The sequence below is a fragment of the Prunus persica genome, chromosome G4 (assembly GCF_000346465.2).
Source record: "Prunus persica cultivar Lovell chromosome G4, Prunus_persica_NCBIv2, whole genome shotgun sequence".
NCBI lineage: Eukaryota > Viridiplantae > Streptophyta > Magnoliopsida > Rosales > Rosaceae > Prunus > Prunus persica.
Window position 1 is genome coordinate 15,985,927 of NC_034012.1, and position 27,893 is coordinate 16,013,819.

General features: G+C 35.5%; 5 protein-coding genes across 7 annotated transcripts; 3 read left to right on the plus strand and 2 right to left on the minus strand.

Annotated features, from left to right (window-relative positions):
- Window positions 3,742–4,222, minus strand: LOC18778362. Its single transcript, XM_007212231.2, has one exon. It carries the CDS (start codon window positions 4,190–4,192, stop codon window positions 3,902–3,904), a length of 291 nt encoding a protein of 96 aa, XP_007212293.1. The 5' UTR covers window positions 4,193–4,222; the 3' UTR covers window positions 3,742–3,901.
- LOC18779737 (DNA ligase 1) lies at window positions 4,155–27,714 on the plus strand. Of its 3 annotated transcripts, XM_020561866.1 has the most exons (13): window positions 4,155–4,268; window positions 20,365–20,471; window positions 21,327–22,216; window positions 22,313–22,346; window positions 23,916–23,995; window positions 24,187–24,246; window positions 24,417–24,527; window positions 24,996–25,073; window positions 25,167–25,250; window positions 25,841–26,303; window positions 26,613–26,725; window positions 26,956–26,986; window positions 27,263–27,714. In XM_020561866.1, exons 3-13 carry the CDS (start codon window positions 21,698–21,700, stop codon window positions 27,421–27,423), a joined length of 1,734 nt encoding a protein of 577 aa, XP_020417455.1. In that variant the 5' UTR covers window positions 4,155–4,268; window positions 20,365–20,471; window positions 21,327–21,697; the 3' UTR covers window positions 27,424–27,714. The 3 variants fall into 3 exon arrangements, with proteins under 3 accessions (XP_020417455.1, XP_007211854.1, XP_020417456.1); XM_007211792.2 differs by lacking the exon at window positions 4,155–4,268 and having other exon boundaries at window positions 20,312–20,471; XM_020561867.1 differs by lacking the exon at window positions 4,155–4,268 and having other exon boundaries at window positions 20,312–20,471; window positions 21,330–22,216.
- On the plus strand, window positions 7,816–10,958 carry LOC18779047 (cysteine synthase 2). Its single transcript, XM_007211670.2, has 6 exons — window positions 7,816–8,167; window positions 8,434–8,508; window positions 9,087–9,230; window positions 9,447–9,845; window positions 9,933–10,168; window positions 10,460–10,958. Exons 1-6 carry the CDS (start codon window positions 7,967–7,969, stop codon window positions 10,680–10,682), a joined length of 1,278 nt encoding a protein of 425 aa, XP_007211732.1. The 5' UTR covers window positions 7,816–7,966; the 3' UTR covers window positions 10,683–10,958.
- LOC18778517 lies at window positions 11,688–13,722 on the minus strand. The gene is made up of 3 exons (XM_007212132.2): window positions 13,388–13,722; window positions 12,295–12,395; window positions 11,688–12,154 (listed from the first exon to the last, which is right to left on the minus strand). The coding sequence occupies exons 1-3, from the start codon at window positions 13,440–13,442 to the stop codon at window positions 11,870–11,872; spliced, it is 441 nt and encodes a 146-aa protein (XP_007212194.1). The 5' UTR covers window positions 13,443–13,722; the 3' UTR covers window positions 11,688–11,869.
- Window positions 16,629–18,169, plus strand: LOC18778955. The gene is made up of 2 exons (XM_007212925.2): window positions 16,629–16,810; window positions 17,401–18,169. Exons 1-2 carry the CDS (start codon window positions 16,763–16,765, stop codon window positions 17,938–17,940), a joined length of 588 nt encoding a protein of 195 aa, XP_007212987.2. The 5' UTR covers window positions 16,629–16,762; the 3' UTR covers window positions 17,941–18,169.

Here is a 27,893-nt window from a genome sequence, read left to right on the forward strand (position 1 = left end):
CGCATTTCATGACCGCGAAAGTCTTTACTTGTCAGCGGCATCTAGCGGACACAAATTTTTTTTCTCCATCACATTGCAAAATAGGACTGCTTCTAGCCAACAATAGAAAGAGATTGATCAAAATGGGAAACAACCTTTTTGTATTTTGATGAAAGATTAGGTGGTTAAACTTTGGGTTACTTAGAGCATCCACTATGGGCTCTTTAAACCACCTCCTTAGATAAATTTTAGAGAGGATTTGGAAAAATACAACTCCAACCATGCTCCTTATCCACCTCTTAAAATAGGGAGACCTTTAGAAGCTCCTAAATCTGAGGAGAGAGAAATGACTCCTAGTGGGTGGCTCTCTATAATTTAATGCTGGAGTATTTCAAATCTTTAATTATTATTTATTATTTTTATATTATTTTTTAATAGAGATTGACCAATTAAAAAAGAGTTATAGCATTTATGACTCCCTAAACTAAAGAGCATGATTGGAGTTTAAATTTTATAGAAAGCTCCTAAAATAAATTTTTATATGTTTTTAGCTAAATTTTAACTAAAAAATAGAGAGCATGATTGTGGATGCTCTTATACAATATTATATGCGTCTGCATTTTTGTTTTTACTTGAAAGGAAAGGATATGCTCTCTTTGAGTAAGACACCTTTGTGTATGCAATGGGCTTGTAGGTTCGATTCCATATCCCAATATCGTTTGTATAAATATTTATAAATAAAAAAACATTTAAAAAATAAAATTTTTAATATTTTGTGTATCTTCTTTGGGTTCTTTGAGTTGGGCCAGGCAAAACCTTTACTGTGGCCCAGAAGACAATTCACACTTGAGTTATTCTAACGATTAATTAATTTAATTCAATAATTAATAAATAAGACCTCAACTAATTACAATATATAAAGCCCTCAGAATTCTTGATTCATACTTTGATGGTAATTATCTTGTGGGTCCGAGCCCAGCAATCACCTCAAACTCAAAGCAATGCCTCACTCGGATGTCAAACTGAAATGATTGTAGGGCGCACACATGATGTGGTCCCCACACACCTTATGGATAATCATTCAATTTCTTGAACTCTCTCGCAGCAGCTAGATGGGGCCATAATCCAGTGGATCCACTTTTAGGTACCATCACATCATACGCCTCTATTCCCACTTATTACACGTCCTACAATATACTTTTATAGAATATTACGGTGTGCCATTGCAGTTATGTGAACAAATTTTTGTGTTTTCTGATTTGAGAATTAATAGGGAAGCAGAGACGGACCTACAGTGGGGTCAATGGGGTCAAACGACCCCATGGACTCCATGGAAGCAAGGTAGAAGGTGGCTTTGAAATGGGGTATGACCCCATGAGAGAGGGGATTTGCAGACAAGAGGAAGAAGAAGATGAACAGGGCTCTGTTCTGTTTGAAAGAAGCTGGCCAAAACGGCGTCGTTTTGGGCCAGCTTCTAATTTTTTTTTAAAAACAGACTGGCCAAAACGACGTCGTTTTGGACAAAAACGCGCTGGCCAAAACGACGTCGTTTTGGACAAAAACGCGCTGGCCAAAACGGCGTTGTTTTGGACCAGACGTGCGAATTTTTTTTTAAAACTCACTGGCCAAAACGGCGTCGTTTTGGACCAGCGAATTTTTTTTAAAAACCCACTGGCCAAAACGCTGTCGTTTTGGACCATCGAATTTTTTTTTAAAAGACCTGGCCAAAACGACGTCGTTTTGGTCCAGGTGTTATAAAAAAAAAAACACAGATCAGTTTCCCTTCTTCTTCCTCCCGAATTTTCATTCCAAAACACCTATTTTCTAAACTCTAAAACCTAAATCCCCAATCTCCACCCCCCACAAACCTTTAACCCTCTTCCCCACAAAGCCTTGAAGCCCCAAAAAAAAATTGAACTTTTACACTATGACCCCACGACACAAAATTTCTGGGTCCGTCCCTGTAGGGAAGGGATTTCAATACCCCTCTTTTAGCCCTCCTATAGCACGAGTGTTTTTTTTTTTTTTTTTGGTCATATAGCACGACACGAGTATGTTAGCGCGGGAAAATTGTAAAATATTAAGTTTGAAGTGCATATAGCGAAAATATGAATCGAAAAATCACTAACTAATTTAATAAATACAGTTGTGTGGATATTTCTAGGTCATTGATTAGTATGAAACTTGAATAAGCCATTTGATTTATTTGGAATACTAAAGAACTATTGAATTGGTGTGGGAGTTAAATACACTTCGACAGCTATTAAATCCCCTCTAATGAGTTAAATATGTTAGTGTAGTGGTTTGGAGTATTTTACTCTTTCAGGCAAGGTCCTAGGTTTGAGTCTTAGCATTTGTGTTGTGTGTGTGAGTTTAATATGCTATCGCCCTTTTCAATAGGAAATGTCCTCAACCAAAAAAATAAAAAATAAAAATAAAAACACTTCTGCTTCTATAATACTGTGATAGTTTAGATTATCGCTTTGTATTAAAAAAAAACTCTCACATTTAAATCACTGATTCTAACAAATTTACTAATACTATAGTAGCAATTGTATAACAAACAGAGAGGAGAGTACAATTTTGAAATTTCAAAACCTTTTTGGACCTAAAGATTGGCCCCTCCCCTACTTGACTTTATCGTACAATTAGATTAATACAAGAAAACAAACAAAAATTGTCGGTGTCAATGGTTTGGAAAAATTAGGGAATCTGTGCACAGTACACAAATTTAGGGCTTATCTGGAAGACTGGAACTGCAATATAAAAATTTAAAATTTAAAAATAAGAAAAAGCAGAAAAAAAAATTGAAAAACTAAATACCCTAAGCACAAAATTACAAACAATTACAACAAAAAGAAGATAATGAAATGGGCATTATCAGCCCACTAGATCCATTACTCGTTAATCACATCGTGGGAGACTTCGACATTGCGTCCAGTCCCGACCACTCACATCACCTCCCAAAAAGTTCCCAGAGTGCAAAATCCGCATCTTATTCTCTTTACAGATTACAACCCCCTCACTTACGCCATGAATGTTACCATGACACGGCGATATTTCAAATCAATCACGTATTTTTATTATTATATAGCGATATTTCACATCAATCATACACTATTATACAAAGTTAAGATTAGAACACATTAGACAGGACGTGATATTTTGAAATATGCCACCAAATAAAACCATTCCAAGCAACTTTCTTTTTCTCAAATAATCATTCTGCATTATTTTTTTTTTAAAGTATAAGTCAATGACGGATTTAGGATTTGATAGTCGGCTAGGCAAACGTATTTACTAATGCATCTCTATACATAAATTAAAGTTTAACAAAAACAAAAACTACCAAGAAAATGCAATGCAATAAAAAATTCTCGGCCGGGTGGCCGCTTAGCTGAAAAAAGACTGAATCTGCCATTGCGATAGTCTAAACTACAGGAAGAGAAATACTTCTCTCACACACACACTATCACTGTGCTATAGGAGTTCAAACATAAAAACGGTAATTTGCAAGTCAATGTTAATTTTCCATTGGGCTAAACCCAGTTGGGGTTCTACATAATATTTTAATACCTTAAAATGAGTCGAAAAACACTAGTGCGAGTGCTTAACAAAAAGATAATAGGTTAGTTTAGTTAATCGTCAAAAAATTTACTTAATAATAAATTAGATTAATCGCATGATATCAACTGTGCTAAAAAGAGAAATGTAGCTACCAATGTAAGTAATAATTGTGACAATAATAAAAGAAAGCCAAAATGAAAGGGACCCATATGTCAATTAAGGACATTATTCTTCCCAGAAATTACCGTCAACTATATTTGTCAACTACAACCCAAAAGGAAGAGAAAAAAAAACAAGCAAAAAGGAAAAAGTTAGAAATTACAGAGAGAAAAAATAAAATTTCTGATCTTTTTCCTCAACTCTGGCTCTGCTCCGCGGACTTGTAACTTTCTACGACGTGTTCCGGTTGCCCGGCGACATAATCCAGGAGGCCTTCACCGGAAGCCTCGGTAACCGGTAACGTGGTCTTCCCGAAGACAACAACAGCGAAGAGAAAGAGAGCGGTGGAGAGGAAGAGAGGCCAAAAGTAAGCCAAAATGGTCAGAAATCTAGGTGCTATGAGGGTTATGGCGTAAAGGGTAAGGCACAAAATGAGTGCAAAGAGGAAGTGGAACTTGAACTTGAGAAGCTTTTCTGGGATCTCCATGGGTTGGGTTTTGAGCAGATTGAAGGTTTGGGTTTGATTTTTGTAGACAGAGAGAGAGAGAGAGAGAGAGAGAGAGGTTATCTCTCAGTGCAGAGATTCTCTGGAGGGGAGAATGCTCTGTCTCCTAAACTTTTGTTTTGGAGTGAAAATTTATTTAATTTCCCACAGGTCATAATTTCATCTTTTATGGTAATTAGCTTGCAGTTTGTTTACCAAAATGCCCATCATGAAGAAGAACAAAGTTTTCTTACTTGAATAATAATAACCAAGATAGATTTCAAACTTTTTTGTTACATTCTTCTATCTGCTCATAATGAACAACTTGGTGCGCAATTTGGTGAGCCACCTCGGAACAAATGGTACCAAAAGACAATATAATAAATTAATTAATACAGTTCGAAGAGTGTGTTGAAGTGCAAAATAAAATTACTTTTTTAAATTGACATGTAGATAAGCAAAGTACAATTTGAACTTTACTTCCTACGAAAACTTTTGAGGACTAATTTTGAGTGTTATTTGCAAACCCTTTTGTTTGTTAAGGAAACATATACAATACAAAGAAAATTGTATTAATCATGACAAAGAGAGAGAGGAATTTAATGTTCGACTCTAATTATACTAATCCTGAATAATATTAAGTGAATTTCAAATCACTTAAAAACATGAATACTAAACAACGCACTCTTAGTTAAATAATGTGCAACACAGTTAGCTTCCCGACGCGTGTATAACACCTGATGAAAACAACAGTGAAATTTATCCCAAAAAAAAAGTTTTACAACAATAATGAAGGTGGTTAGAGAATGTTTGAATTTTTGTTCTTTTTCCATAGTAAACAAGGGTGTTATAGTCATTTTGAGGAAAACTTAAATGCATCCACATATACACTGTCGGTTTTCAGTGAAAGACAAATTGTCGTGCTTCTTTTTCAAATGAAGAGTTAACCAAAGTTTTTGTTTGTTTTTGGGAAAGCTAAGATCTAACACATGGCTCGGTAATTCGAGGCAGAGTCATCCAAAAGAGAATAATTATCAGTACAGCAGTAACTAGTAACTAGTAATAGTACCTTTTGAAAGGGAGACTTTAGAAAAGCCCAAAGGAGAGAGAAAAATTTTAAAAGAAGCCAAAATGGACAAATTTGCCCTTATTTATTTTTTGATTTCCTAAGGAATCCTTTACATTTGCATGTCTTTGGTTTGAAAGTTGAGAGGTTTTTCTGTCTTTTTTAAAAAAGCTTTGGCTTTTTCCAAAAGTGAAAGTTTTTTTATGGGTAAAACCTAAATTTACTTAATATATATAGGATAATTTTTTTGTATGTCATTATATTATTGATTGGAAATACCAAAATAATAATGCCCCCATTATAAGTAAGTTTTTTTCTTGGAGAATGCTAGTAATCGTCTTTTCAACTTTCTCTTTTGGACCTTCTTTTTTTGCCTTATGACATATGTCACTCCCTATACACTTAAAATAATGACAATAATACATCAAACAAACCACCTTTTGTTTTTCAAATTTACCCTTATTAAATGTATTGTCCTTCACTTTATCCAATTTTTCTTACAACTCTCTTACCATACGTAAAAAATTTAAAAAAAATTCTATTTTTTAAAAGAAAATGTCTATTTTTTTAAGAGGAAAAATGGTTTTTTTTTTTTGCTATAAAAAAAACACAATAATGACCTTCAAAAAATCCACAGAAGATATATCCTTATTTTTTATAAGGACAAAAGACGTCCTTCTAAGGAAGTTCATTGATTGCATTTTCAAACCATTAATTAGGTAAGTTTTATTTGTTGGAGTCTTTCAAAAAAGAAAAAAAAAACTAATGTTTTTTCTTATTTAATTTTTTAACAAGGTGATAAGAAAGTTGTAACAAATTTGGATAATAAATTTAAGGAAACATTAAAATCAATACAAAAATTAAGGGTAAATTTGGAAACAAATGTTACCTTATTTGATGCATTAATTACATTGTTTTTAATGTAAGGAAAGTGACACATGTCATGAGAAAAAGAGAGAAGGTCCAAAAGAGAAGGTTGGAGAGAAGGTTGCTAGCATTCCTCCAACTTTCTTCCCCTCCGTGAATGAGTCTTGTGGGATTTACATGAGGTGGCAAGGATGACTATATTTTAATCAATAACACTACGTTACATCGGCTGATCACATTGTTAGGAACCTTCATCATTGCTGAGCTGGATTAGTGATGAGCTGGCATAGTCAGTTTGTTAATTTATTAGTTAAAAAATTAGTTTCTAACCAAATTGGTTAATGAGCTATATTAGGAAATTATTGTATCAAGAATGAGTTGTTGAGAATATTGTACTGTTTCGATAATTCAATAAATAATATTTGTTACCTCTGTGTAATTCTAAGGTTAAGGTTGAAAGGGGTTTAAGACACAATCATATGTGACAATTGTTAAAAGTCTTATATAGTTTTGCTAGTAACTTTCTCTCCGAGGAGGGGCCTTGTGTCTGATTAGGTAGTTGGCAAGGCAAAGCTAACTAAGGCAATTTGGAATATCAACCACACTAACTGAGACACAACCTATACTCCTACCGAAGGCAATAGTGGGGAATTCTCCGCAATGGGAGAAAGCCTAACAAAGCATTGCCGCATCGAGGTAGAAGAGGCAACGAAAGCATCGGCTTTCTTTGTGCTATAGCCATGGTAAAATAGAGGATACAAGCATTATCTGAATGATCAGGCTTAAAGCTATAAGTGGCTAGTATAGTCCACTTGCTACTAAAGTTATTTGCAAATTGACATATTATCTACCGCATGATGTGGTATAGTCCTCTAGTCTTTCTCCAATGAGTTTTAAAACCCACACACACGTTCCCCTAACCAAGAAAGGAGCCATTCATTGGTAAGTCCTCCTCTAGTCTTCATTGATTGATTGGTAAAAGTCTTCCTCTAGTCTTCATTGATTGATTAGTAAAAGCCTTCCTCAAGTCTTATAAACACCCATTTTTGTCCCACTCCTCAAAACAAAGGAGGAGGACATGTATTTTACTTTTTCATTTACGAGCACATGTATATCCTTTTCTGATAAGTCTACCTTTAGAATTTTCTTCGTCATTTAATATGAAAATTACATCAAGAAAGAGCGGAAATTTCATACATTATTTCGTTGACTAAACTGTCTTCCTCTAGAAATTTCTGAGTCATTTAATATGAAAATTACAAAAAGAAAGAGCGGAAATTCCATATATTATTTCATTGACTAATCTGTCTTCCTCTAGAATTTTCTTCGTCATTTAATATGAAAATTACATATAGAAAGGGAGGAAATTTCATACATTATTTCATTGACTAATCTTTCTTCCTCTAGAATTTTCTTCGTCGTTTAATATAAAAATTACATAAAGAAATAACAGAAGTTCCATACATTATTTCATTGACTAATCTATCTTCCCAAATTTTGAGTATAACTTTTGAGTTTTCCCAAATTTTGCCCCTTGTTTTTCTTGAGGTGGGAGAGAAATTGGGCTAAAATTTATGATATTTTGGGTTTGGTCAGCTGGGTTGGAGATAGCCTTAGGCCCAGTGAAGAAGCCCAAGGAGAACCAAAGAAATCCCCAACCCAGAAGAGGATCGATGAACATGAACTAATTAACTGGCTTCTCTCTGCGCATATACGTTATACCACACTTCGTCTCTCTCTTCCTTCCTAATCCTATACTCTCGTCAACTGGCGGGTGCTTGATCAGTGAATAAATAAATAAACTAATAAAGATTTGGCCCTGTGCCGAGGTTCGAACCGCCACAATGGCGCCTGTGAGAACCACAGACGCTGTTGTCGCTGCAATCTCAGTGACCATTGCGTTGCTCTCTCTCTTCCTCTACAAGTCCAAGCCCTCCTCTAAAAAGCTACCCTCAAAGAAAAATCCTAGAAATGGCCTCCTTGGTGCCATTGGAAACACCCCTCTCATTCGCATCAACAGCCTCTCCGAGGCGACCGGTTGTGAAGTAAGTAAGCTTTTCTCGACTTTCTTCAACAACAAAAAATTTCCTGGGTTTTCCTTTCATTTTAATTTTTACTCTAGCACTCATGGCTTTTATCAAACTCTAACTTTAACACATATATTTATCTTCTGGTTTTTGAACTATTTTTGTTGATTCCACGATGATGGGTTTTTCTATTTTAGTGTAAATTTCATCTCCCTGTGATTGGAAAAGGTTTAATTCCATATTTTTTGGGATGGTTTATTCATTTTGTTTTTGGTTTTGTTCAGATACTTGGCAAGTGCGAATTTTTGAACCCAGGAGGGAGTGTGAAAGACAGAGTTGCTGTGAAAATCATTGAAGAGGTAAGCTTCTTTCGTTTCTTCTAGGATCTCAAGTGTTTTCTTTGTTTTGGGGGTGGGGTGGGGTGGGGGTTCTGTATTGGAAGTTAATTCCTAGAATATGCGTAATTGGTACCACTACATAGCTTAGAGAATAGATAATTCTCTGAAACGCAGAATTTGTTGAACGTATATAAGTTCACATAATTTCAACTCTGTTTTCTTTTTCTTTTCCTTTTTTTCTTCCTTCCTGAGCATCTTGTTAATGCTTTTCAAACAGTCGTACATTTGTTGAAGAAACGAACTTTGGATTTACCGTGCTACTTTTGTTGTCAAATTATCCAAATATTAAGAATTTACAAAGGTCCATAAGTTTGGTATTGTACATATTTTCTCTGCAGGTGATACATATTTTGTAGCATTTAAGTTGACATAAGATTGTAGCTTCTGAATTTGCTTTCGTTTCAATGAACTAGGCAAATTTATCTTTTTTTATATTGTTCTTGCCTTTTAGTAGTTTAGATAATCAGTTGCAATACATTGTTGACCGTAATTGGTCGGTCTTTTGAGTCACTTGTGTTCTGGTTTTTGGTTCTATACAGGCTTTGGAATCTGGAGACCTTGCTCCAGGTGGAGTAGTCACTGAGGGGAGTGTTGGAAGCACAGCTATTAGCCTTGCTACTGTTGCTCCAGCTTATGGTTGCAAATGCCACGTGGTTATACCTGATGACGTTGCTATTGAGAAGGTATTTAGAGAATGCATTTTGGATTAGCAACATGGAGTAATGGACCATGTATCAGCTACAGGTACTTTTGGGGTGTCTGATATGAGCAAACTCCAGAAACCCCCCAGTACCAAAAAGCATGACCTCCCTCCCACCCCTTTTTTTTCCTTTAAAAAATAAACATTATGTTCTGCTCTGTACTAAATTTTGCTTCTGTTGTGCCATCCTTTTCTCCAGTCTCAAATACTTGAAGCCCTGGGAGCCACTGTAGAAAGGGTAAGGCCAGTGTCAATCACACACAGAGACCACTTCGTCAATGTTGCCAAACGACGGGCATCAGAAGCAAATGAGTTTGCATTAAAGCATAGAAAAGATGATGCGAATCAGAGGGGTGTTGCCAATGGCACCACCGAGAAGACTAATGGTTTCCAATATGATGAAGAGAAACAAAGTTTGTTTTCAAGGAACTGTACAGGTGGTTACTTTGCTGATCAGTTTGAAAATCTGGCAAACTTCCGGGCCCACTATGAGGCTACTGGGCCTGAGATTTGGGAACAGACTGGAGGAAATGTAAATGCATTTGTGGCGGGAGCAGGAACAGGTGGTACTCTGGCAGGTGTTTCTAAGTTTCTCCAGGTCCACTACTTTTCCCATCTTAAATTGTTTTGTTCATCTTCTGGTAAAATATAGTTGTATTAATCAATGTTGTTTTGTGTTCAACAGGAAAGGAATTCAAACATTAAATGCTTCCTAATAGATCCTCCTGGTTCCGGTTTATTCAATAAAGTTACGAGGGGAGTGATGTACACCAGAGAGGAGGCTGAAGGACAAAGGCTAAAGAATCCATTTGACACGATAACTGAAGGAATTGGAATCAATAGAATAACAAAGAATTTTATGATGGCAAAACTTGATGGGGCTTTCCGAGGCACAGATAAGGAAGCTGTTGAAATGTCCAGGTTGGTCCATACTCTTGTTCTCAGAAATCACATTTTCATAGTGCTTTCTTGATTGCTGAGAGGTTCAGAAAATGGAAGTAGTTGGAAATGATTTTTTGTCAATATCCTCTATGATTCCTGGTTTGTGTCCAGTATATTTTCCTTTTCCAAATAATTAGTTAAACAGGTATTTTGAGTATGTTCAATCATATACCAGTTGATGTAAGATGGAAAATCCCACTTTCTTTCATTCGTTCGGTAATGTTCAAGCAAGAATGTTTAGTTCATAAGATTTTTATGCTTAAACCTCAGGTTTCTTATGAAGAATGACGGGCTGTTTTTGGGGAGTTCTTCAGCCATGAATTGTGTTGGAGCAGTACGAGCGGCACAGTCAATTGGTCCTGGTCACACAATTGTGACTATTTTGTGCGATAGTGGGATGAGACATCTGAGCAAATTTTTCAGTGCTGATTATCTATCACAATATGGTTTGACACCTTCGGCTAGCGGATTAGAGTTCCTGGGTGTTGGATGAAATATGTACCCGCCAAGGGATTCTCCATTTTCCTCTACATTCATCCAAATAGAACCAGTGGCTAAGTTAATTTTTAGGGTTGGTTGCATAGATACAAGCCTTTATCCATCTGAAGTTCTGAAATTTTGAAGATAGTAGTTTCTGAAGCAGCAACATTACAGCAGAAGTACCCTCAATAGATTTGTATTACAGTTTATTTATTACATTTTCCTAAGACTACATTATTTTTTACAGGCAAAAAGCATAATTTCATTAGAGACGATTATTTATCTTACATTATCAATTTCGAGGCATTGTGCTCTTAACGAATTCTGTGGCTCTACAATTCCATCCTTTTTCTGTACATGCTCGTCTATCAAGGTAATAGTCCCCCAGGCATTGTGCTCTTTACAAAATCTATGGCTCTAGGTCATAATCACTTCTCTCTATAATCACTTTTATAGAGAATAACTCCTAATCGTTCTCACAATTTGAAATTAGTTTTATTCTCATTCCGATAGACATTAAATTTTATGCTGGGAAATAGAACTATATATATAGAGGATTCTTAAATTTTAATTGGGTTTGTACGAGGTTCACAACATCTGTTTTGGGACTACAATCACTATTTATGATAGTCCCATTCTCAAGCCCCTTTTCCCATCAACCAAACACATCCTAAATCCATCGATTGGAATACGTCACTGAGTTATTAGCTGAATCCATCGAGCCGCAATGTAGTAAAGTTATTAGCTTCGAATATGTCACTGAGCCACTCTGCTCTGCAGATTAACCTTGTATGTCGCTGACTCCCCCAAAAAAATAACCAACCCAGTGACACCGACCCGTAATCCTTCCACTGCTAAGAGCGGGAGGTAATCGTTGCTCTGTGAAGCCAGCCTAGAAGCCCAGTGACCTAGAGCCTTCACTCGAGCCACGGGGTTCTAAAACCAGGAGTTTACAGAATTAAAACCTAGTACATAATATATATGCATACATTCTTGAGATGCCATGGACAAACAAATAATTGAATTCAAACAGCCAAATTCTTTTATGATAATTTCTGCAATAATCGTGAAAGCTTCAACTAAAATTTTATTGTCAAGATACATGGCCTCAAATGTCTCCAGAGATCCAAATAGATCAAAACCAAAAAATGGGTGCCAAATTCAAATATCTTGAATATTGTAAGATATCAGATACTCCAATCACTGGGTGTTCCACTTCTCAAATTGCGACTCATGACAGTGAGGGTCTAGCCAATCCCTGTTAGAATCCTTTGCCATGCTGCTGCTTCCTTTCCCACCACCCACAAGCTCTCGCAGATTCTCCACCTTGTTCTCTCGACCTGTCCCAGTACTTCTCCTATCTGCTTCCTTCAGTTTCTGCTTGAACTTCTGCTTACGGCTGGAAGGGTTTACTTCTTGCTGCTGCTTTGATTGCGAAGGGGGAGCCCCGTGCGGTCCTAAGTAGATCTTCTCTTCTCCTTTGGCCTGCAGAAAAGAAGACAACTTCAATAAATAAGAAGTTGCAAGGTCTCAGAATTAAGACTTTATGAAGGCCATCAGGGTTCAAATGTGTTCTTTTTTCTTTTACTACATACAAGGAACTAGCTAGATCACTTGCAACTGACCTTTGGAGATGGAGGTTTTGAGGCTTCTATTGTTGGAGCATCATGATTACTTTTATCTTGGTCTTCAATAACCAAGCTCGGAATCACAAATCCATCAGTGTCTAATGCAAGAAACAGTCATACATTAATGCCAAAACAATTAAATACTCATCAAATGAATTCAGAAAGTGTGTTGCATTGCTGAAACTAACAAATACATTACAATCAACCGTAATCTGTCACACAAACCCAATATGCAGTTCTGATATCGTTTGACAAAATAATTTACAAGTATTTTTGGGTTATAGAAGCACTTCCAAGTGATTTTTCCCATGAAACACTTGGGTTTTTGGAAAAAAAAAAAAATTTGGGCAAGCTTATGATCAAGTTATGAAGTATGATCACTTTAAGCCCAACACTTACCTTCATCTCGGATCAAACACTTTCCTCAAATTACACCAACCAGTAGTGACACAAAATAAAAAAAAACCCAGCTTATAATGCAACTGCAAGCCCATTCCCAGATCTTTAATACATAGACTGATATGAAATCCACAGTAACTGAGTAAAAATGGTACTCCTTAACGATATGGCATGAAAATTAGAAAATCCTATCAAGTAAATGAGCCAAGTTTCGACCCCGCATTCATAACATTGTTGCAAATTCACAATCAGACCATTCACACCAGCAGGAAGAGAAACTAGAAAGAAAATCATTCCAATTGTGGTAGCAATACTCACAACACAGAAAATAATCCCCACGTTACATGTAGCTAACCAATTCAAATTGCAATTCCAAACCCACATCTAATACTAACAAAGCTGCTTCTGGTTTCCATTTCGTAACAAAAATAAAAATAACCAAATCAACTTAAATGTCTAAGCACGACCAACAGAAGAATTCAGAAATCAATGCCCGAATGCACCAGAAACGTGCATAACACGATGAGTGGATTAGTCTAAGCTGATTTTAGCAAAACTACAAAAACCCACATAAATCAGGCAAAAAGATTAGAGCTTTTCTCGTTCTTTTTCACTTTTCAGAAAATTTTCTCAGTAACCAAACAAGGGAACTAGATGAAAAACGAAAAAGACAGATGCCAAAGAGTCATACCCCACTCATCTTCTTCATCAAGAGGTTGAGTGGTTCGCACTGGAGAGGGGTCCATGGGACGCTGATGATCATGGATTTGACCAGCCACAGGGCACAAAAGCCCAGATCAAGATCAATCCAACAGCTCAAATCCAATGACCACAGACACAAATCCCGAGAAACCCAAGAGAAAACCTCCGTGTGTTGCTTGCGAGTGTACAAAGCCGAGCTTTTAGTTATGAGAAAACCTATGTAATGCCCCAATATGGAACATATATATCAATTTATGTGGATGGGGAAACAACTGAGCTAACTACAGTTTTAGAACCCTAACCCTAAAAAGACTTTGCATTTTCTCAAGTTGTTCTCTTTGGTTAGCTGAGGTAGGCCTAGAGGATCTTTTCGTCATTTCAGGGGTTGTTTGATTCGCTGTTGACTTTCTATTCGTTAATATGCTTCGTTGGTGGTCCAGATTTGGTGAAAAAATTGTCGTGGCCTACAGTAAAGACACGGGGAAGGGAACACAGATATTAAGTGGTAATAAAAATTTGGGTTATTCACTCAAATGGTCCTTAATTTTATACCCAATTTACATTTTGGTTTCTAAATTAAATTATTCGTTTAAATGGTTCATTAACTCTATATTATTCGGTCCATTAGTCCTACTACCTAATTTTCTATTAAATTTAACCAAATTTTAGAGTAAATATGACTTTTCATAATTAACAAATAAAAATATAGTTAAAATAAACTAGCTTCTTTGCACGCGCTTCCGCGCTTGCGAGAGGTTTTTAAAAAAAAATAAGTAATGGGTAGTTGTGTTCCATAAAAATAGGATACATTATCTGCTTTTTCTTTTTCTTTTAATTTTTTTAAATATGAAAAAGTGTGAATTTACCATATTATCCTCATTTAATTAATAATTTGAATTCTTAATGTTTGCATTAACCAATAGCATTTTCTGGTATTTTGAATGTTTCACCATTCTCTGCCTTTTGCTTTATATATATAGATACAAAATTAGGAAAAATTGAAGAAAAATAAATATAAAAAATCATGAGACCCAAACCCAGCTCCCCCTCCCTCAGATTTCTTCTCCCCCATTTCCCCATAGGCCCCTTCCCCCTTCTGTTTTCTCCCTCTCCTCTCCGCTCTCCCTCACACACACACACTCTCTCTCTCTCTCTCTGTGCAAATTCAAAAATGAACAAATTAAAAAATTCGAACATTGTTTTAACCGCAATTATGTTTTGTCAAAAAACTTTTGCTGAGTTCACTTTTGTTTGTAGACTTTTAATTTATTTTTATGAACATTTTAACTTAATAAAATTCAGAAGTCCTAAACACAAAAATTTCATTCATGTATATAAATGACAAACACACAAATTATGAATAAATGGGTGGTTATTTATATACTTTACGAACGATTTTTGGGTTTACATTGATTTAATATTAACATTTTGGCCCTTAAATTAACGTTAGATTAGTCCAATACTCTCTATTTGAGCACATGTTGTTTTAGGTTCAATTTTTTTCACGAGTTATACGACTCAGGTATGTTCATATTCTTCTTAAGTTATTTCAATAAGATAACGCTAATTGAAAAGAAATTACATGAATAAAGCTTTTAAACAGTTAAATGATGAAGATGAGCTAGTTTTTTACATGGTTGGCTTGGCTGGGTCAAAAAATGTAACAAGAACACGACATAAGACTTTTAACCTAAGATCATATATGAAAATTTTGATCATGATTACAAGGGGTGCACGAGGACATTATTGGAGATCTCAAAAGGGGGAAATTTTCAAAATAGTAGGGAGGCTTGCTAATTGCAATTAACTTTTTATAAAAAGCATTTCTTTATTGGCCTAGTTACCCTCAGAGTTCAAATCAAACATATCTCAAAAGAAAGTTTCCTCTGTCTTTCTCATGATTTAAATAACTTTCATATGCGGTAATTGTAGTAACTTTTTGTTGCCCCATTAGTTAGAGATTCGGAATCACGAGCCTAACAGATAAAATATGATCATCTTATCTTGTTGCATAACCTACTACATATTTTTATTATTATTAAAGGAATTGAAATATTAAAAAATGTTTCCATTCATTTCTCTCTCTTTATATATGTTTACAAAAAATACGAAGAAGTGTAGGATGACGTTTTTAGAGTATCAATAATAGTTAGTTATAAAGGACAATTACAATAACGGAGCGATTTAACATTAAAATTAAGACAATTTGTCTCCACTAACGATCATGTAAGATCGAATATACTCTAGCATAAGCATCCCAACTAAGATTGCAAACTTAGAATGAAAAAAAAATAGATAAAGCTTGAAAAAAAAAAAAATTAAGTCATAACAATACAAATAAAACTCTCACAAATGAGAGGTGGAAAGTTCTCGCAAAAGAGATGTGGAAAACTCTCACAAAAATATAGGTGAAAATTATATAAAGAACCCAAAAAGTCTCTACAACTTATTCCAAACATATAGAAACCGTAAAATAAATTGTGGTGGAGAAGAAGACATCCTAATTGTGTGTGTCAAAGGAGAAAAATAGATGCTATTAAAATGATTACCAAGATGTAAGTATTTGTTACAAAAAATTATAACCAATGGTCATGAAGCAGGTAGATTATGGATGAACCTATCTATATTTTTGCTTGCGAGAACGTGAAGGTGATGTATACCTGACAAAATGCAGCCAAATGGTCCCCGCCAGGAAATGGGCTTCCATCACAACATCAACATGCATATCTTTGAGATTCATAGCAGACAACAGAAAATGGGTCATAATTACAACTACTGCACATTTTCTTTATTTTTGGACTCCTGACAAATTTGTAGATTTAATGTATTTATATGATGACCAGCATTTATTTTTCACTATTGAGAAAGTTAGGTTAGAAACTTAAGTTTGAATACCGGATAAAAAATTATGTATGTCGGTCGTGTTGAGTGATAGAACAGTTCAATTAAAAATATGTTACGTACTCAAATTTGATTATATTTTTTAAGAATATGTATTCTTTTAACTGCATTGTTCTCATACATTAGAAAAAGAAGATAAGCATGAAAATTTCTTAGTTTGTTTGGGAGGGAAAAAAAAAATCTCTTATTTGATGTTTGTTTAGTGTGAAAATTGACTACCAAAAATGGTGGTCTTCTAGGAATACTTTAACCCACGCTTTTGAGAGTATGCTCAATTTGATTGATGGGTTTTGTTTGGTAGCGTAGAAAAGGGGGAGAAAAGTCAAGTAATGCTCCTGGCCAGACCTAGGGATATATTGATATATAAGATTTGGTTACATGCCTTGTTCTGTCTTCCTGCTGAGGGTCTCATTCTCAGAGGTGCCATGTGGGGAGCAGAGATGAATTGCACTTGACAATATAAATGGGAGACAGAGGACTTTGCTTTTCTCAAGAGAATCAACTTCTTCAGGTAATTACAGCTTGACTGCTTTGATGTAAGAGAAACTCAGGAAGACTCTCTGTGTACATCTGTGCAAAAGGGTTTTGCATTTCCCTCTGAAAAAGCTCGGATTTTAGGTACAAGGAAAGGGATCAATCTTTCAGCAAAAAATAAAAATAAAAATCAGCAGCAAGTGAAAGTTTGCAACTTGTTTTTCATTTCCTTTTTCCCTCTAAAAGCCTCTTTTGCAACATTTTGGTGTCAATCTTTTTTTCTCTTGCTAGTTTGGTTTGTGTTCTTATGTTCATAGATCTTGGTTTTCTAAGTTTCTGTGGGGTGATATAGAATCAATCAGTTTGTTTTTTGTGCTTTTTTGTTCCCATTTCATGGATATGGATGAAATGGCTAAGAGTGAAGTACTCAATTCCTCATTGTGTTTTTCTAGACCTTCACTGCTTTGTATTGCTGTCCTAATTATTCCTTCACTGCTTTGTATTGCTGTCCTAATTCCTTCTTCAGGTTTCATTTGCTTTCTGAGCTTTGAGTTCTTCCCTCTCCTTCTTACAATTTCAATTTTGATCCTGTCAACCATTTTTGTCCTCACAAACACAAATAAAAAGGTGATTTTGGATGAGAAACCAGTTGGGAATCCTCTCTGTGGCCAAGAAAACCTTCTGCATGATGGAGAGGGAGTTAGAGAGCAACTAGTTCAAGAAGTAGAAGATCAAAATGAGATAGGGCATGAACTGCTTCCAACTGTGGAAACTGTCACACAAACTGCCCAGCAAAGTGAAAATGTTACAAATTATGACGACCAAGTTGAACATCCTGATGTTCAATCAGAGAGTGATGAACAATCAGTTCCAAGTGAGAATTTTGAGCTCAGTTGGATGTGTTCTAACAATTTGGGTCCAAAAGTTGAGATATCTGATGGTTGTTCAGTCTCTGATGATGATGATGATAGCCTCATTGAGATCAATCTTCCAGCAAGTGAGCCAAAGGAAAAGCTGCAGTCAAATTTGCCAGACTCCATTTTCAGGCAACAAGGTCTAAGAGAGCAATTAGCAGATATCAATGAGGTGAATGAGGAAGACAACCTGATTGAGATTGACATTTCCATGGGCTCTATCAAGTGTCCAAGGTTTGAGATTGAAGCATGAGTTGCAAATAATTCAAGAGGTCAATAATTTTGGATACTTTGATCTATGAGATTGCAGTTAGAAACTAGGGTTAGGATTTAGGCTAAAGTTTCACAATCTGAATTATCTTCCTTAACAAATTTATGTTTTTTTTTTGTTGAAAATATATCTTGGTATTTATTTGTCTTCAGTTTCATAAGCACTGTGCTTTAAATGATACATAAAGTGGCATGGCAAATTGGTAGCCCCATTCCTCATTTTTCTTTAGGATAACCCTACAAATAATGCCTCATTTTTGGCTTGAACATGAGTCATGGAATTATTTTTTATTCAAGCAATATCGACTCGAGGAGGAAAAAATCGAACACATAATCTCAATTGCAAAACCACACCACATGAACATTCATAGGCCTTTTCCATGTAGAATCCAAAGTCATGTGGTAAATTGAGTTTGGGCCTATGCTTCACGCAGCGCCACCACTCTGAGTTGAAGCTGTGTTTTTGCAATTTCTCATCGAACTACATTTCACGAATGTTTTAATTATTTCTATTCAAATTCTTGAGTAAAGTTATGATTGGAGTTGTGTTTTTGCAATTTCTACTTAAATTTTATCTAAAGACGTAGTTTAGAGAGTTCATTATAAATGCTCTCATGACTAGCTTATGAGAAGTTTAAAATGCATAAGAAGGTCAACACTGTTGGAAATATGAGTGCTAAACTGCTGTAAAATAAACAAAATAAATACTGCACATAAAACAGATTTTACAAAGGGAGAATTAAATTAGAAGAAACTTAATTGAGTCGAGGCAAGTGTTGGACACTCTGACCTTAAGACGAATTACGCCCCACAACGGTGCTTATGGTTCACTAGCGTTCGCCTCCCAGGATACAACGACTCCCCTCCTTGTGAAAGAAACATTGCAATTCACAAGGAACTTTGAACCAAATTATGCAGGAACCTCTCTTTATGAAAGCTCTAATGCTTTTTATATGTGAAAGTCTATATGTAGAGAATTAAACTGAATGAATAAAACTGCAGGAGGATTGCTCTATTTATAGATGATGAAATACCCTTTCTAAAAAGATATCTCAATTTGAAAAGGCAAACAATGCATCCTTTGGTATGAAGAGTTGTCACCCCAAATAATGCATCCCTTGGTTTGAAGAGTTGTCACCCCCCATATGAAGATGTCTTTAACCCAAGAGTCATGTCTTTAATCCAATAAATTTTATTAATTTTCATTTAAATAGGAAAATCAATATTAATTAATATTAAATTTTTCAACAAACACTTGAAAGGATAGGCATATTAATTCGACTCGAACAAACCTAGTTTGGTTTTCCAATTGTCTTGCAAAAACATGTGTCAAGATCTAAAAAGCTCAAGTAATCTTGATGTCTCAAAGAGATGTCAAATATAAAATGTTACATTTGGATTTGATGGCTTATGACAATTTGATACTTTATAAATTTTTTAAGTTCACGTGAAATATCAAATAGCAAATTATTTTAGGGTAATGATTTCCCCACTCCAATTTTATCCACTTACACTCCTTTTTTAGTTATAAAATGGAGTGTAAGTGGATAAAATTGGAGTGGGGAAATCACCACTCTTATTTTATTATACTTTTAAATGTAAACAGGACATATATGAGAATAAAACATTAAAATAATAGTGGGGCTCAATGTTACAAAATATTAAAACAACATTTGGAATCAAGTTATATGAGATGTTGTTTAAAATTCATGTAAGATTTGATTATTTAGTTGAAAATTTTTTCTCATTCAATTCTTACCATTTTATATATACATGAGCAATTTAACATATTGGCCGGAGATTCTAATAATTGTATTGTAGAAAATCTTTAAAAGTCCACATTTTATGAAACAAATTAATTATATATATATATGAGCAATTTAACATATCGACTGGAGATTCTAATAATTATATTGTAGAAAATCTTTAAAAGTCCACACTTTATGAAACAAGTTAACTTCCAAAGGGAGCGAGCATCTCCATAGCTTTGCTAATGTGATTGTTCATCATCAACCAACCATCTAAGTTGTGCATTAAATATGTGTAACTATTCCTTTTATTTATTTTATTTGGTTATTTTACTCTTAACACTAAATTTTTCCAGTTTGCATTACAAAATTTCCTGCTGAGGGTAGTGGGCCCCACAGGCGCGACGAGTAACATCTCCAACTAAACGAATATCAAACGGCAGCGGTCGATTTGCTATGTACCATCTTAAACCAGATCTGGGCCGTGGATGGACTCCCGCTATCGAACTTCGCTCTCACGTCTGACACACAAATCCGACGAGGCAGTTAACTGCATTTTAAATCCGGATTTGGAATCCGGACTATATAAATCCGAAGCATAATGAAATTAAAAAAAATTGAAAAATAAAAAACGAACACGAAGCATATTGTTTTATTAGAGAGAGAGAGAGAGAGAGAGAGAGAGAGGGAGCCAAGCACTGAGAGTGGGACTCGAAGACTTTTTTTTTTCCTAAGCTCCAAATCAACCAACAAAATTCAAATCTCTGTAAGTTTCGTATCCTAAACTATTTTTATTGAATTGCAATTGTCAATTGTTGCTTCTTTTTTCTGTTGTAGAATTTTTGTAAAAATATTTTTGGTGATTTATTTGGGCATAATTGTGGTGCAGAGCTTAGGGTTTCCAAATGTTTGTTGCAGCTCTCAAATTTTGTGAATTCTTGGTTGGTTTCTACTGATTACTGTGCAAAATTGTTTCTCTTTTTCATGGCTCTGTTTGGTTGCCGAGAAAGTTGTAAAATGAAGTGTGATTTGTAGTTTTGAATTTCGCGTATTTTTGACCCAAACTGATCTTAGTATAATTCCTTTGCTTAAGAAAAAAAAAACAAAACCTTAACATGGCTTTGTGAAGCTGAGGCTTAGTTTAAGCAGTATAGGAGCTAAAGATTTGAAATTTGTTTCGCTTACTTTTTATCTCAGCTTTCTAAGCAAACGAAGGGAAAGATTTTTGGTGCTTATTTGGAATGCTTTTGTATTAAGTTTCAAAATTTTAAATTTTATTTGATTTTTATCCTTTTGGGATCTGTGAAAGTTATGGACTTTGTTCAGATGTAGTAAGGGCTTTCAATGTTGTGGGGACTGTTATTGTTATACTCCCCATGCCTATTTCTCCGAAATTCGATTATTGTCCTTTGGAATGTTATTTGTCAGCTAAAAGTCAGCTTTATTTGCGGCATTTTCAAATGTAATGCATTTTATTTGAATACTTTTCCAAACGGGTTGCATTCTCTTTGTTTGAAAGGATAGTAGTAACCCCTTAAATTTCTATGAGAGGTCTTTTTATTTTTATGGTAATTTCATGCTCAGTGATACATGCGCTAAGTAAATACTACATTTGTTTCAGGAGATAGTTTTCTGATAAACTTTGGGACAAAGAATCTGCTTTAGATTAACTGAGACTGGCTTGATCATGGGTGAGGAAGACACGGTGACCAATGGCACTGAAACAGTCGCGAATGGGACTAGCCAGTCAGGGAAAACCAGTGAAGATGTGACTGATAAAAAAGGGAAGGAAAATGTCGGGGTAAAGGAAATGGATGTAGATAAGAAAGGTGACAAGAAAGCTGAAGTGGAGAAAATGGATGAAGACCTAGAGGCCAATGGATGCAAAGGATGAAAAATTGAAGAAGAACAAGGGATCCAAAGTTGAGGAAAAGAAAGAAGAAATGGTCCAATGAAGTTAAGATAGGTGATGAGAATGCTGAAGTTGAAAAAATGGATGAAGACCTAGAGGCTGATGGAAGCAGAGATGAAAAATTAAAAGAAGAAAAAGAGGAACTTAAAGTTGAGGAAATGGAAGAAGAAACTGGTCCGAATGAAAAAAAGGAGACCGAAGAAAAGACTGAAGAAAAGAGGGAATTTGAAGTGGAGGAGGACAAGGTAAAGAAGGCAGAAGAGAAGGCAGAAGAGTTGGAAGAAGAAAAAGAAGAAGAGAAAGAAGAAGAAAAGGAAGAAGAGAAGGAAGAAGAGATGGAAGAAGAGAAGGAAGAAGAAAAGGAAGAAGATAAGGAAGAAGCGAGGGCAAAAGAAGCTAAGGTGGAGAAAGGGCCGAGGAAGCGTGGAAAAGGAAAGAGTGTGGAGAAAACTAAAGAGAAGAAAAAGGAAGTGGCAGAAAAGAAGGAGCCAGAGCAAAGGACTCCTACTACTGATCGCCCTGTACGTGAGCGGAAATCAGTTGAAAGGCTGGTGGCATCTATTGAAAAAGATGCTGTCAGGGAATTCCAAATAGAAAAGGTCTTCTTTTTATTTGTTTTGTGGTCTAAAGATATCAGTTTCAGTTATCTATTGCTGGGGATTATTTTGTTTATAGTCTTACCTTTAACATTGTAGGGGCGCGGTACACCATTGAAAGACATACCTAATGGTATGGCTTCTGCCCTATTGTTCTGTTATTTTTACACTACTGTTCATGAACCTCACTGTGGTTTTCTCTGTCAAAATTAATCTTGTACAAGTTCTAATTTGTTTTGACATGATATGAAATCCAAGAATCCACTTGCATATTCTTTTCACGTTTAAAAATTCGTCTCAGTAGTTACCTGTTAGCCTTCTGTTCATTTTTACTGATCAAGTCATTCAATAGGACTATGAAGGGGTCGGAGCTCTTAGGAATATATTTTCTTGTTTTGTATGCTGTGTGGGGTCTGGCGTTAATGAAGCTGGAATATGAACTATATGATATTCTTAATATTACTAGTGCCCCTTATTATGCCGTTCAAGCATAGAAGTTGTGTTGGAGGTAAGTGGCAGCCCTTTAAAAGTTTTTTTGAACGCGTTACAGGGAGGGCTCTAAGGCCCAAGCCCTAATTTGGAATATGATGATGTTAGGCATACATGGGATCTTGGGTAATTGGTTTTTATTGAGTTCAGTCAATATGGGGTATTGTTGTATGGTCTTTACCGCAGTAGCCAAGATTCCTTTATGTATATGGTTTGTCTATTGGGTAAATATATAGTCCTATAATAACTAATGTTACTAAGTGTGGTGATTCATGTAGCGGGTAAATACATGGTCCTTTAATAATTAATTTTGGTTCAATGCATCCATGGCCTCAACGTATAGGTAGAAGTCACAAATCACATTTAGTTGCCAGCCTAGTAGAGCTCTATATAAGGCTTGTGAACCCTTTTTGCTTTCAAAGAAATGAATGAATTTAGAGATTTTCCAGCAAGCACACGTTTCTCTTTAGGATTGTCTGATGCAACCTAACCCTAGGTGTGATGCCTTGGGCCTCTAAGAGTGATTCCTAGAATCTTACTGGTCTGATGCTAGTAGTTTCTATCCTTGCTTTGCTTACTTAAGGTTCCATCATTTTCTTATCTACCAACAATTTACAGCAACCAAAAGCCTAAAATAGCATTTATGGTGTGATGCTAGTAGTTTGTATCCTTGCCTTTCTCTCTTAAAATTACAGCTTTTCCTTATCTACCAACAATTTACACCAACCAAAAGCCCAAAAGAGCATTTCCGCATTTTTTTTCTTTCTTGCTGTATCAAGTTGTTCAAATCATGTCAAAATATGAAAAGTTAGAGTGAGGCCGGAGTAAGGAGATTGTGACTACTACACCTGCGTTTAATTCTTTCATTTATAATAATGGAAATTTCATGTGCAGGTATTGGCAATTATACTTTTCTGTCTTATAGATTCAGTTTTCTATGTTAATATCTAAGTGCCTTTTCCTGTTTATCCAGTTTTGCTTGGAAGAAATCCATATAGAACCCTTTCAAGTGATGTATAGCATGAAAATGATTATTTAATAGCACAATGTCTCTTCCTTAGCCTTTTGGTTTTTCTACACCAATGCGTGAGACTAAATTGTTGTTGCTTTGATTCACAAGATCATAGTCTTACAATTTAAGAGTTGAAGGTTCTTTACATTCAAATATATGGCAATGCAAACTTATGATGTTTGCCTTGTTCAAATTGTTCAGTGGCTTTCAAGTTGTCAAGAAGGAAATTGGATGATAGCTTAAAACTACTTCACACAATTCTTTTTGGAAGGAGAGGGAAGGTAAGTCATTACTGTCAACTTCTTATTTGTTCTGTTCGATTACTTTTTCCACCACCCTACTGGGTAACGAGAATGTGTTGAGGATTCATATACAAAGTATATACTACAAAATTAAACTACACATATAAAAGCTCTTGGAAGATTCTAAAGCTAGTATTTCCTCATATGTGACTTTGATTTAATTTTTGCAGGCAGTTGAGGTCAAGAGTAATATATCCCGATTTTCTGGTTTTGTCTGGCGTGGAAATGAGGTAAAAGGATGCATAATGAAGAAACAAAATTAGATTTTCTTCTTGCATTTAAAATATCTTTGTATGGCATGTTTTAGTGCTTTTAGGAATAGTTTGTTATCACTCAAATATGAACAGTGTGCTTTAACTCGTGATGTAATAGTGAGGTTCAAATGTTGTCATTGTTGCAGGACAAGCAAAAGACTAAGGTGAAAGAGAAATTTGACAAGTGTAATAAAGAGAAGTTGTTGGAATTCTGTGATCTGCTCAACTTACCAATTTCCAAAGCTACTACTAGGAAGGTTTGTTAACATTCTGCTGCTGCTTCTGCTACCTGTTTCATTGGAATTTTGTCCCTTTCCATTTAATATGGTGAATCTTTTACTAAATTCACTACCTGACTGAAGTAGTGACTTTCTCACTGGTTGGAATGTTTCTTGATAGTTCATTAATTGACATTACGCACATTGTTCGATTTAGACATAACTGCCTGCTCTGCGTTTCTACTTATATTTGCACAAGAAGTGATAATCTAACCATGAGTGGACCTACAGATGCAACAGTTGATCTGTTTTGCTTTATCTAGAAAAAAAGAAAATTAAAAAAGAGGTGATGCATCCTGGGATTATCTGAAACACTGGTTTTGGTTTTCATTTGAGAGCAGAGGCGGCATATCAGAAATGAATTTTTAGCTCAATTTTAAAAACTAATTTTGGTATTGTCAAACTTGGAAGTGCAATTGCTTAAATGAGCTAAAAATACAAATGCAGGAGGATATAGTTGCAAAGCTGATAGACTTTTTGGTGTCCCCTCATGCCACAACCACTTCTCTCCTTGCAGAAAAAGAGGTTTATTTACTTAGCTGCAAATATTTCCCCTTTGAGAGAATTGTTTTCTTGCACAGTAGGTTCACAATTTTTCATTTCCTACTGAAATATCAGTCAAGTAAGGGCAAAAAGCGCAAGAGGGCAACTAAAGGAAGTTCATCAACATCTGGGGGCACAAATTCAAAGCGCTCAGCAAAGGTATTATTTTCTCATCCCGTAATCTCATAAGCAAAGTTGTGATTTGAGCATTAGTATAGTAACCTAATTGGTGCTTCATTTTTTGTGCTGTCTTACTGTAACTATAAAAGATTCTACCTAAAGTCAGCAAAAGTAGGGTTTTTTTTTTTTTTGTTTTTTTTCCTTCCGGTTCATATATATCTTTTGCATTTGGACAAGACTTTGTCTTTCCATTTTGGTGAATCTTGTGTCTTCTGGTGAACATTATCTGTTCCTTTGCCAAACTTGGTAGAGTGTCTGAGGGGTCCATTATTCCATGGCCTCAGCTGTGGGTAGAATGTGGCATCATTCTTTCAATATATGTGCCATTTCTTTGTTTAGCATTGGTGGATCGTAAGATAAGGACATATATGCACTGTTTCCGAAGGCTTTTGTAGTCATGGTGATTTTTACTGTAATTTCACCTTCAGAGGAGTTTAACTAAAGAAGAAACATGCATGTGTACCTGTATAAGATTTTCTCTCTTGAATCCGTTTAGAGGGCTTCATACCCTTGATTGCTGTTTTTCTTATTTATTTGTAAAAAAATTAATTTCGCTTGTAATTTTCCAGAATCGTAGAAAGAATGATGATGATTCAAAATTGGACGACAAGAGTGCAGCAGATACAGAAGATGAGTCAGAGGAAGATGAGAAAGAAGATGAAGAAAATGTTGAGGAGGAAAACGAAAATGGTGTTCGCGAAAACTCTGAGGATGAGACGCCTGAGCATTCAGAAAGTGAGGAGAAACTTGATTCTTCAGATGATAGTGAAGAAGAAGTGGAAAAGCAAAAGCCAAGGCGAAAATCATCATCCAGAAAGAAGGGTTCTTCTGCTAAAGCTCAAACTAAAAAAGCCACAGGTTCTGCTAAATCTACTCCACCACCTACTAAATCACGAAAGAAGTCATCATCAAAACGCACTCCGGTGGATGATGACAGCGATACGAGTCCAAAGGCATCCTCAAGGAAGAAGAAAAATGAGAAAGTCTCAAAAGTGCCAACTCCAACAAAATCTGCCTCAAAGGAAAAGCCTGGTACAAATCAAAATCTCTCCTTCACTTTAGTGTTATTATTGTTGTTATCATCAACATCTTATATATTTTTGGTATTAACTTTTGAAATACTTATATACCTTTGTTGTGTTTTCGTCTATTTACGTATTAATGGAAAATGGTTTATCTGGTCAATTTTTTTTTGAAAGATTTGATAACTTTATTGTTGAATACGTATGATTTTTATAAGCAATTGACTCTTGTGAATTGTTTCATTATAGAGCAAGAATTAGAGCTTTCTTCTGCCGCTTCATTCTAGTCAACATTACCAAGTGTTTTTGTTATTTGAAGGGAAAAAGGTTGCTAAAGGGAAGGACAAGACCAAGGAGGAAAAATTGAGGCCAAGTGATGACAAATTGAGAGATGCAATATGTCAAATTCTCAAAGAGGTTGACTTTAATACGGTAAGCGTAGAGTGTTAATATTGTCTACCAAAGTTGTAGTCGCATATTCTTGAATAAGCTGGTGAACATGGTTGTAAGGCGTGCTTACATGGTAAATACTGAGAACATTATAAATGTCAGAAATTAAAATGGAAGGTATCTGAAACAATTAGATTTCATGTTTATTTTACCATGGCATGTGGTAAGTAATGGTTTTTCTCATCCCACTGATGAGTTGTATTTTCTTGCAGGCTACTTTCACCGACATTCTGAAGCAACTTGGTGTGCATTTTCGTTATTGTTTTATTTAAATTTAAGACTATTTTTCTTTTGTACTTTTCTGATATCTAATCGTTACTAGTTTGGCCTTGGCTTCTAAATGGTTCTTTTCAAAGAAATTTTGTAATATTTGTCGATGCTTTATTGATCTAGTAATTTGGTTAGAAACCTGGTGGAAATGATATGATATTTTTCATTAAAGTAGTGTTTGATTAAACCAAAAGTCATCTTCGGGTTTTCTTATTGGGTGCCTTACTACCTGATATTGTCCTTTTTCAGCTCGGCAATTTGATACAGATCTCAGCCCGAGAAAGTCATCCATAAAGCTCATGATCCAGGAAGAGCTTACGAAATTAGCTGATGAGGCAGATGAAGAAGACGAAGAAGGGGGCCCAGAGAAAGATGAAACCGAGTCTGCCGGGCAAGAGGTGGAAGCCTGACCAATAAGAAGGGTTATGACTGCATGGACATAGTATAGCCCCCTTTGTTTATGCCTTTTGTTTTCATAACTTATCTTAATCCTGCATGTACTATTTAGTCTGTCACAGTAAGCTGGCTGTAATTTGTTGTTGGTGCTCTGTTTGCTGGAAAGTAGACTAGTAAATTAAAACCAGTGGATGTGGAATTACCCTCGGGTTCTGCTGCCATGCGGGAAGGCAGTTTGTTATGTACACATTAACATAATTTGTAGCAATTTTACTATCTAATATAACCAGCCTTTTTCTGGATGACCATGAGTTGCCCTTTAATTCACTGCTTTCTTTCACATCCTGGTTTTCTTATTTTTTCTTCTGAGCATGATGTGATCTGTGTACTCTATTTACCACCATGCCAGGCTTCCTTGCAGTAACTAAACAAATATAGAAGGAAATTAATGAGAACTTGTCACAATTGGTAAGTTTTCTCAGGT